The sequence below is a fragment of the Acomys russatus genome, chromosome 19 (genome assembly GCF_903995435.1).
Source record: "Acomys russatus chromosome 19, mAcoRus1.1, whole genome shotgun sequence".
Classification (NCBI taxonomy): domain Eukaryota; kingdom Metazoa; phylum Chordata; class Mammalia; order Rodentia; family Muridae; genus Acomys; species Acomys russatus.
In genome coordinates this window covers 11,746,309-11,757,591 of record NC_067155.1, presented here as the reverse complement: position 1 = coordinate 11,757,591, position 11,283 = coordinate 11,746,309, and the positions used below count along the sequence as shown (strand labels likewise).

The window sequence follows — 11,283 nt, the reverse complement described above, 5'->3', positions numbered from 1 at the left end:
CGGCTTCCCCCAGAAAACAAGAGCTAGCGCATGGAGCCTTGAACTGCTGAAGGGTCAGGTTTTAATGTCCTAGTCGTCAGGCCCAGCCGGTCCCCACAGCCCTGCTGTCTGTCTACTCCGGTGGTGGCCGGCCTGCTTCATCTGGGCCTTCTGGAGTGGCCGCCCCATCATCTTCAGGCACCAGTTCCATGTCCAGTTCCAGCTGGCCCATGTAGAGGCCCACGGCACAAGCCCAGAGCAGACTGGCAGCCAGCACCGCCCCCACACCAGCGGCAGCACCCGCAAGCGACAGCTGCATGGGTCCCCGCAGCGCCGCCAGACCCACCGCATAGGAGGCTCCGCCCCACACCACACACAGGCCACCCAGCAGGAAGAAGCCTGTGGAAGAAGGAGGGGCCAGTCAATAGTTGCAGGGTCCAGGGTATCCCAAGGGCCTGCCAGGGTCACGGGTGGGGAGGCTGGGTCCGTAAGAGCAACAGGGCTGGGCAAGGCGTCTAAGGCCAGCTAGTGAAAGGCTGAAGGAATGCAAGCTAAAGGCTTGCTAAGGCAACGTGGACTATCTCAAAATAACAAGGTGTGTGTTTGTGTGTGTGTGTGTGTGTGTGTGTGTGTGTGTGTGTGTGTGTGTGTGTGTGTGTATGAGGGAGGAAGGTGCTGAAAAGATGGCTCCAAGGTTAAGAGCATACATTGATCTTGAGACTGGTTGGTTTCAGTTCCCAATACCTACATGGTAGCTCGCAACCATCTGTACCTCCAGTGGTAGGGTGCTTTATTCTGGCTCTATGGGTATCAAACATCTACATAGTCCCAATACATACTTATACACATAAAGTTAAATTAAATCTTAAAAAAAAAAAAAAAAAAGGTTGGAGATGTAGTTTAGTGGTAGAGCCCCTGCCTAGAATCCCCCAGTGAGGGGCTGGGGGCGTGGCTCAGTGGTAGAGCCCCTGCCTAGAATCCCCCAGTGAGGGGTTGGGGGTGTGGCTCAGTGGTAGAGCCCCTACCTAGAATCCCCCAGTGAGGGGCTGGGGGCGTGGCTCCGTGGTAGAGCACCTGCCTAGAATCCCCCAGTGAGGGGCTGGGGGCGTGGCTCCGTGGTAGAGCACCTGTCTAGAATCCCCCCGTGAGGGGCTGGGGGCGTGGCTCAGTGGTAGAGCCCCTGCCTAGAATCCCCCAGTGAGGGGTTGGGGGAGTGGCTCAGTGGTAGAGCATATGGCTAGAAAATTTACCAGTGAGGGCTGGGGATACAGCACTTAACCAGCAGGCTAGGTTCTTTCCCAGTACAATGTAAATAAACAAGAGGGAGAGGTGACAGACAACGGCTCAAGTAGTAAGAGCCAAGCACATCAGACTGAAAACGGAGGTATCTGGGACTCGGAGGTAGAATCCAAGATGGAATGAAGGGGCTTCGGGGGGGGGCGGGGGGGGGAGTATAGACAAAGGTGTACACACAAGTCAAGGCCGCTTGGAAACTGTCCGAGGCCTCTCATCATTTGCTGATGAAGGAGGTGTGTGGTGTGGCGTGAGCGGGGCACACACCAGTGAGGCACTAGAAGAGGGAGTGCTCTCTTTTTCACAATTGTTAGGAGGAAAAGGGCAGGGGGTCCCCATTCCCCACGGGGGAGGGTCTGTACTCACCATAGGCAGCTTCCCGGCCCATGTCACTCTGCATGAAGGAGATGACCCCAATGCCTGATGCCAGAAGTCCATTTCGGAACCAGGAGAGGAAAGCTGGAGGGGGGTGGGGGGGAAGTCGGGAGTCGGTGGGGGTCTTGTCAGCCACGCCCTGGCCCCTAGATCCCCTCTCACCCAGACCATCAAACCAATTCTAACCCTATTCAGCCACAAAAGTATTCTAGATGCTCCTCCCTCCCAGGAAGCCGCCTGCAAGCCCCATTCCCCTTACCCCCTCTCCCAGACATCCTAAACCCCTTTCCAGCAGTGATTGAAAACAGCCTCTGTCTAACCCGGAGGAAAGCCGGGCATGAATTGTAGAGTTCACACTAAGGATAGAAAGTCTTTACAAATCGGCTCACTTGTGCATCCTATGGCCTTCCCTCTCTTCCTCAGACCTCGGGGACAAATTTCTCCACTGAGGCCAGGCTCCAGCCTCCTCCTTCTCCTACGTGATATCGCTCCTATGTCTCTTAAGGCCCTCATCCAAGCGTTCGCCGCACACAAAGGCTGGTCCCACTACTAGCCCTATCCTACACCCTACTGGCTCCAAGCTTCCAGCCCTCTGCCCTGTTTGAGATTCCTCCTCTTGCAGCCCAGGTCGTCCCTCCCTCCAATCAGCAGACACCTTCTCTACCATTGGCTGCGCGCTGGTCCAATCTGGAACTTCCCCATCTTCTGCGGGTTGCCACACTCAGGTTTTATTCCGAGTGCTCCCCTCTGCAATCAAAACCAACCCCCCTGTCGCAGGTACCTCATTCTCTCCCAGCTGCCTCTGGAACGGTCTCTCACCCTGGCGATGTGGTGCCGTCAGGCTACCTCTCCTAACCATAATTCCCCCCCCCCCCACTAATCCCTGCTGCACCCCATTAGCCAGGACCCCCAAACTGGTGCCCTATACCGCCAGGCTGCAAAATCTCCTACCCCGCGTTTCCCTGGGCTCCCATGAAGAACCTGTCCCAGCTGAGCCGGGGCCCTGTTCCCAGAATATGTATGCGGTGCCCTCGCCACCCACTCCCACGTGCGCACCGGAATCCGTCTTCGGTGTCGTGGCCGACCCTGGCCCCTACCACAGACCTGTCTCGTGTGCCTTGCGGAGGAGCCAAGCGTCCGCACGATCCAGCTCGGACACCGGGGGCGGCGAGGCTCCCGCGCGTGGGCCGTGGCCGGGGGCGAAGGACCCGCGCGCGCCCCCGCTGCGGGGCCGCTGAGGGGGCAGCAGCGACCCCCGGAAGCGCAGGCGGGCCAGGCGCGCGACCCGAGCCCACCACCAGCCGCCTCCCATGGCTCGCAATGGGGCCCGCGACACGCGCTCCGCCCCACGGGCCGCTTGTAGGCTACACCCCTCGTCACTCACGGGAAGCATCTTGCCGATTGGGGAACTGCCCGCCACTCAATCCCAGCACGCAATATCTATTGGTCCATGTGGCGGTTGTCTCCACCTCTGTCATTTGTGCCGGTAGTGTGTGGCCCACCTTATTTTATAGTCAGACTACAAATCCCAGAGATCAGTGCACTTCAGGCAGGTCTCACAGCAGAAGCCCGCGCCGCGATATCTGCTGGGACTTGTAGTTTACATCCGCTCTCAAGACACAGGAAACAAAATTTGTAACAAATTGCTTAATGTAGAAACTTGGCAAAACTCGGGCGAACCCAGGGAGCAAAACGAACCAGAAACCAAACTAAGAAAGACACACGACTATTCTTGTTATTATTCCACGCAGACTCTGTTTCCGAAAATTCATTTCTGTCCTTATATTTTTTCCAAAACTCTTTATCCCCATCTAACTCTAGTACTGGGAATCACATTGGGCATGCTATTCCATGACACTTTCTTTTTCTTTCTTATTCCCCCTACTCCTCTGTTTTGTTTTTCAAGACAGGGTTTTGTCGCCTGGGAACTTGCTCCAACTCAGGATTTGCCCACCTCTGCCTCCGGCGCTTGTCACCACACCTGGATATTTCTCACTTTATCTTGTCCAAACTACCCTCAACTTCCAATCCTTTTGCTTCAGCCTTCTGGGTATGATCAATCGGGCTCAATTTTCCATTAAAGATGAAATATTCAGCACTTAGGAGGCAGAGGCAGGCAGATCCCTGTGAGTTCGAGGCCAGCCTGATCTACAAAGTGAGTCCAGGGCAGTAGTTAAAGCTACAGAGAAACCCTGTCTCGAAAAACCAAAAAAAAAAAAAAAGGAAAAGAAAAGAAAATTTAAAAAAAGAAATATTAATTGCTTTTCTTTTCATTCTTTCTTTTTCCAAGACAGGGTTTCTCTGGGTATCCTAGGCTGTCCTAGACTCACTTTGTAGACCAGGCTGGCCTCAAACTCACAGCGATCTGCCTGCCTCTGCCTCCCAAGTGCTGGGATTAAAGGCATGCGTCACCACACTCAGCCCATTAACAGCTTTTCAAAAGCCTATGGTTAAGACAACTTTTTGGTTTTGTTTTGTTCGCTTTTCAAGACAGGGTTTCTCTGTGTAGACCAGGCTGGCCTCAAACTCACAAAGATCCACCTGCTTAGCAAGCCTGGGTGCTGACTCAGGGACCACGTTGGGTAATACGAGTTAAGAGTCATTTTGAGTTGATAATTTTGAGGTGACATATGGTCAGCTAACTGAGAAAGCATTAGCCATGATGGGAAGGAGAAAAGGAAGTGAATGGGAAAAAAATAAAATAAAAAGGAAAGGACATGGCCACTCCTAGATAGGGTGGGGGAGAAAGTTTATTGTAGATAAAAGAGTGAGCAGGGGCTGGAGAGATGGCTCAGCAGTTAAGAGCACTAACTGCTCCTCCAGAAGTCCTGAGTTCAATTCCCAGCAACCACATAGTGGCTCACGGCCATCTATAATGTGATCTGATACCCTCTTCTGGCCTGCAGGAGTACAAGCAGGCAAGATACTGTATACAGAATAAATAAATAAATCTTTAAAAAAAAAAGAGTGAGCAAAGCCAGAGGTATACACATGTGGATGAGTCCAGCGTGGACATGACCCTGACTGAGCTGGGCCATGTGGAGAAATGGGGAGGGGGAGGGGAAAGGAGCAGGAGGGGGAGAGGAAAGGGAGGTGGGGCAGGTGCATCAGCAAAGAGGACAAAGATACAAAAGGGGCAGGTAACCAAAATGGTTGGATTACATAGGGAAAGGCAGCCCAGAACATGGGCTGGAGAGTTCTGGATAGGGGTGGGTGTGCCAGCCATACCCTGTAACAGGTAGGAGCTGGGGGATACCGGGAGAACCTGGTGACCAGGCCAAGATTTCTCTGTGTCCTAGCTGGTCCAGCTTTGATATATTAAATAGGCACCTCTTCCATTTGTTCCAGGGTTTGAGACTTAACAGGAAGGCCTGAGGCAAGAGACACCTGTGTAAAGGGCCTGTGGTCTGCATTTGTCTGGCATGTTAAAGGGGCAGCCAGGAGAACCACAGCAGCGTGATGTCAGAGACAGGAAGGAAGTTCAGATCCCAGGGCTCTTGTACATCACAGTGGGAGTTTTGTATTTTTTCCTTAGTGTTAAGGTGAGAAACCGTAAAATTGTAAAATTATAAAATGTAAGACCTGAGGCTTCTCCCATTTCTCATTATTACTAGCCTCAGGAGTTCCACCCTAGTTCCCAGAATAGCTACATGCGAGCTCCCAACTATCAAAGGTCCCATACGGTTTCCAGTAACTGCCCTAGGGACCCACACCCAAGTCCCCACAAGAGGTCTCCCAACGCCAATGTCCATATGGTCTAACTTGATAAGCAACCCTGCCTGCTTTGTGGTTTTAGCCTTTAAAAACTAGCCTGTAACAGCTACTCAGGTTCCTTCACCTCCCGAGTGCTGAGGGACCCTGACATATCAACAACTGGGACTTCTGATGTGTCAGTAATAAATTTTACCTATACATCCAGCCTGTGTGACTTGAGTGGTCTCTCGCGGCAACCCCCTTTCTGATTTGGACTCTAGGGTCCAACAAAGACTGCCACAAAAGGCTTTGTACGTGCTATGAAAGTGTTCTACACCTCCAGCCCTAGGTTTAATAAGACACTATGTGGCAGCCGGGTGGTGGTGACGCCTGCTTGCAGGGGACGACTGTGAGTTCGAGGCCAGCCTGGTCTACAAAGCGAGTCCAGGACAGCCAAGACTACACAGAGAAACCCTGTCTAGAAAAAAAAAAAAAAGACTATGTGGCTTAGTCTATGTCATACAGTCTGGCCTTGAACTTGATCCTCCTGCCTCAGCTTCAGGAGTGCTGGAATCATAGTCACATATTGTCATGCCGGACTCAGGATGGTCAGGACATCTCCTCCTGCATCCATTACTTTTTTTTTTCTTTTGGAAACAGGACATCTGACAGTCAGTCCTACCTCGCCTTGAATTTGCTATGTAGCCAAGAACAACTTTGAATTCCTGGTCCTTCTGCCTCCACCTTCAGAGTTGCTGGGTGGCAGGCTCAGGTGGTGCGGGGGATGGAACCCAACGCCCGCTAAATAAGCGTTCTACCAACCACACTACATCCCCAGCTAGAGGGCTGGAAATTCAAGTAAGGAGAGGCTGGGAGCTAGAAAAGAGGCCAGCCTTGGAGAAAGGGGTCAAACAGATCACCAGACACCCTGCCTGCTTGCAGGGGACACTCCATGATAGGCTTACGTGAGTGCCCCGGCCTGCCAGGGTTCGACTGATGCTTGGGAGGAGAATTTTCCTGTATAGAGACAGAACACTAGACACGAAGAAGGGGGCAAGTCTGCATTCTGATCAAACCCCGTTTATTGAGAACTTTTACAGAGTTTATATAGGCACAGAGGCATGGGTATTTGTGTAAGCAAGGGTTGCTATGGATACCTAACTCTGGAATGCTCCAGCAGGTATCTACCTTTACAGGTGCTAATTGCAGGAGAGAAATTCCAGGAAAGTCATGAAGGATCTGGTTAGTCAGGAAAAAGCTCCCGGAACTGCTGCTTGCAGGCAGCTGGGCCTTAATTTGATCTCATCAGTAGTCCCACCGGAAAAGGAGTAGCTCGGGGGTCTGGAATGACCAACCCCCACAATAAACCACAACAGGTGTCTAACTGTTGACCTACGACAAGGTCAGCTAGTTTCTGGTGAATGGCAGACTTCTGGAGAAATAGGAACCTAGGTTCTGACAAGATGGCTGAACATTGGCCATGTAGCCTGTCCCCAACACGTGAGAACTGAAATTGCCACAGAACATTTTTCACATCCTTTGGCTAGGGAAACCATGCTAGTTTGTGCCCATAAGGAGGAGGAAAGAATAATAGTCACGGGGCTGGAGAGATAGCTCAGTGGTTAAGAGCGCTGCCTGCTCTTCCAGAGGTCCTGAGTTCAATTCCCAGCAACCACATGGTAGCTCAAAACCATCTATAATGTGATCTGATGCCCTCTTCTGCAGATAAAGCACTCATATACAATAAATATTTAAAAAAAAAAAAAAAAAAAGAATAATAGTCACTTGAATGCCGTGAAGGATCAGGGCAGAGAAAAAAAAAAAAAAAAAAACCTCTTTAGAGGTGGCCAGGTGGTCTAATTAGACCTGAGGTTTAAAAGAACTTCAGAAGTTTGTCAACACATCCACTGCAAAGCAACTCAGGCTGGATCTGAGGCTTCCTCCAAAGACAGTGTTTATCTGAGTAGCCTTGGCTGTTCTGGAACTCACACTGCGGGCCAGGCTGGCCTAGAACTCAGAGATCTGTCTGCCTCTGCTTCTTGAGTGTTGCCATTAATGATGTGTGCACACACCGCCCCCTCCCCCCGCTCTCTTGGGACTTTTGTTGTTTTGTTTTTCAAGACAGGGTCTCTCTGTGTAGCCCTGGCTGTCCTGGACTCCCTTTGTAGACCAGGCTGGCCTCGAACTCACAGCAATCCACTTGCCTCTGCCTCCCAAGTGCTGGGATTAAAGGCGTGTGCCACCATTGCCTGGCTCCGGTGACTTTTTAAAAAAAAAAATGGCTACTTGCTGGTGGTCACTTGGGAAGTGGATGAGAACAAAGACCAGCATGCCATTGGGATGCCCAGTTCATATACAAGAGCACGGTCACTGCAATGCTATCTGCAAGGCTGGGTTCCGCAAGAGCACTGCACTGCCCTAGAGGACACAGAGCATCTTAGTGACCATCACAACCAAGGCAGCTTATAGAAGAAAATGTTTATTTGGGGATAAGATTCCATCATGTCAGGAAGGCACAGAGCAGGAACAGGAAGCTGAGAGATCCCATTGTAGCCACAGTCAGGAAGCAGAGGGAACAAACTGGAACCAGAGTGAGACCATATACGCTGGAAGCCCTGCCCTCAGTGACAGAACTTCCTTCAGCAAGGCTTTACCACCTAAACCTTAGCAAATAGAATCAACTGTGACTCTGTGGAGGCCAAGTGTTTAAATACCTAGGCCTTCTCTTTCCTCCCCCCCATAACCCCCCTGCCCCCACCCCCCTATCTCTGTCTGTCTGTCTCTCTTCTCTGATTGGTTAATAAAGAGCTGAACAGCCAAAGGGTGGGCAGGAGAGAGGAAGCAGGACTTGCAATCCCAGGAGAAGGGTCCCAGGTGGAAGAAAGAAAAAGAAAGTTGAAAAAAGAAAACAGAAAAAGAAAAACAATCTTATCATACACAGTTACCGTACAAGTGCCAGCAAACAGTGGCACTTCCAAAGTAATGAAGAATTTAGATGGCATCCCATAGAAATGATAGATTAAAAAAAAATTTTAGGGGCTGGAGAGATGGCTCAGTGGTTAAGAGCACTGCCCGCTCTTCTGAAGGACCCAGGTTCAATTCCCAGCAACCACATGGCAGCTCACAACTGTCTGTAACTCTAAGATCTCTCATGCCAATACACGTAAATTAAAAAAAAAAAAAAAAAAAAGTAAGGATATAACTTTAATGGGCAACGTAACCTCCAAAGGTTTTAAGAAAAGACAAATTATCAAATGTTCTAATTTTGTCGAGCAGGTCATTTGAAAAGGGATTGTAGGCAAGACATTTCTAGAAACAATGTGTTTTCTAGAAATAATCCAAAAAGAAGGCCCTGGTCTTCTGGAGTATGCAGTGTTGGACTACTGAGTGTAGATCAACAAGAGAAAAACAAGGTAAACCCCTTGTCTGCAAATGCCCTAGGAGACCCCAATATCAAATTCAAGCTGTCCCTTTCAGGTTAGCAGAGGAGAAATTCATCTGCAGAACAATTAAACAGCACTGCTCTGGCTACATACATTAATATCAAAGTCAGAGCAGCTTCAATACATAAAATAAAAACAAATTCAGAAGGGGCCAGAAAACTAGTATTTTGACTAACTTCTATAGATGATCAGAGACCAAAACTAAAGGTATTTATAAACAATAATGAAATTAAAGGGATAATAGACACTGAAGCAGATGTAACAATTGTTTCACCGAAATCTTGGCCCCGGATTGCCCTTTCTAGAAGATAGATATTAAATTTCAAGGGGTTGGAACTTCATCACAGGGAAGAAGAAGAAAGACGGAAGAAGATGAAGAAAAGAAGAAGAAGAAGAAGAAGAAGAAGAAGAAGAAGAAGAAGAAGAAGAAGAAGAAGAAGAAGAAGAAGAAGAAGAAGAAGAAGAAGAAGAAGAAGAAGAAGAAGAAGAAGAAGAAGGAAAATGCCCTACAGCTAGATCTTATGGAGGTATTTTTCTCAATGGCGGTTCCCTTTTTTCAAAGAATTCTAGTTTGTATCACGTTAACATAAAACTATACCACACACACACACACACACACACACACACACACACACACACACACACACACACACACCAAGTTTATCACAACAACTAAGGCAATGGGTAACCTACCGTCCTGCATTTCAGCAGGAACCCAGAAGCTAGGGCTGAGCATAAAACCAGAAGTGCATGCTCAGTGTGGAAAAGGGTGAAGTGCAGGGTCAAAGGAGCTTAGAGCTCCAAAACCAGAGCCAGGTGGCAATGAGAGCCCGGCCTGACCTGATCAAGTTTGGTGGCTGCTTCAGAAACAGCTGTCCACTTGATCCTGCAGAAGGCCACTGCAAAACCAAACCAAACCAAACAAACAACCCCACCCCCAACCCCCACAGAAAAAACCTAAAACCTTTTTGGGAAAAGGAAATGCATTCTTATTGAGTATTGGGGAATATTGTAAGCCTCTTGCTTGCTTGCTGTCAGTGAGCTAAATCCCAACTCTTTTTGCCTTTCAAACAGTGGCTGGAGCCGAGTGGTGGCACACGCCTTTAATCCCAGCACTTGAGAGGCAGAGGCAGGCGGATCACTGTGAGTTGGAGGCCAGCCTGGTCTACAAAGCAAAACCAGGACAGTGAAGGCTACACAGAGAAACCCTGTCTCGAAAAAAACCAAAACCAAAAGCAAAAAAACAGTGGCTGGAGCCACAAGGAGGAGGCTGAGGGTGCTAAGGACAATGTGTCAACAGAGCAGCCGGTGAGTTCTAGGACAGCCAAGGCTGCACAAAGAACCCCTGTCTCCAAAAACAAAAAACCAGGGCTGGAGACTTGGCTCAGCGGTTAAGAGCGCCGCCTGTTTCTCCAAAGGTCCTGAGTTCAATTCCCAGCAACCACATGGTGGCTCACAACCATCTATAATGTAATCTGATACCCTCTTCTGCAGATAAAGCACTTATATGCAATAAATAAAATAAAAAAAAAAACCCCAAACAACAAAAAGCTGTGACTGCCGGGCGTGGTGGCGCACGCCTTTAATCCCAGCACTCGGGAGGCAGAGGCAGGCGGATCGCTGTGAGTTCGAGGCCAGCCTGGTCTACAAAGTGATTCCAGGATGGCCAAGGCTACACAGAGAAACCCTGTCTCGAAAAACAAACACAACAAAAAAAAAAAAAAAAACAAAAAAAAAAAAAACAAAAAGCTGTGCCTGGTGAGGTACATGTAAGACAGAAGCACACGGGAGGGTAGGACAGTGTCACTGCATGCAGGAAGTTTACAGACAGGTCCAAGGCCAACCTAGGCTACACAGCAAGATCCTGTCTCAAACAAGCACACGCAAAGCAAAACAAAAACAAGGACCACTACACCTAGCCCCCTGAAAAACCGTTAGCGTGCCTTACCTTACTCAGCATGCTCGGGGGCACAAAGCATCGGACACAACTCCCATCTTAATCCGTGTCTCTCTCCCCACCTGTGCACTGCAAATGAGGCTGCGTACTGCTGGGCTGGAGATGTAGCAGCTCGGTTGGTACAGTGCTTGCCTACTGTGCACCAAGCCCTGCACACACATGGCAGGGTGCCATGTGACTGTGATCTTAGCACTTGGCAGACAAGAGTCAGGAAAACCATAAGTTCAAGGTCATCCTTGGCTGTATGAATTGAAGGCCAATGAAACCCTGCCTCAAAAACAGACAAATAACGTAGGATTGCTAGCCAGGAAAAGATCCAAATTCCAAGTTCAATGAGCAGGACACACCCTAGTGTCAAAAGTAGAACATCTGAAGACGTGTGTGTACGTATCTAGATGTTTCTGTACGCATCCGTGTGCACAGAAATAAAGTGAGGCTTGGTGGTGTACACCCAGAATCCTAGCACACAGCAAGTGGAGGCAGGAGAACTGGGGGTTCAAGGTCATCCTCAGCTACATACCAAATTCCAAGTCCAGTCTGGAG

At 49.5% G+C, this 11,283-nt stretch overlaps 1 protein-coding gene across 1 annotated transcript; it reads right to left on the bottom strand.

Annotated features, from left to right (window-relative positions):
- Positions 1-44: 44 nt before the first annotated feature.
- On the bottom strand, positions 45-2,991 carry Tmem160 (transmembrane protein 160). The gene is made up of 3 exons (XM_051162461.1): positions 2,752-2,991; positions 1,639-1,731; positions 45-378 (listed from the first exon to the last, which is right to left on the bottom strand). Exons 1-3 carry the CDS (start codon positions 2,957-2,959, stop codon positions 113-115), a joined length of 567 nt encoding a protein of 188 aa, XP_051018418.1. The 5' UTR covers positions 2,960-2,991; the 3' UTR covers positions 45-112.
- Between the last annotated feature and the right edge of the window lie 8,292 nt (positions 2,992-11,283).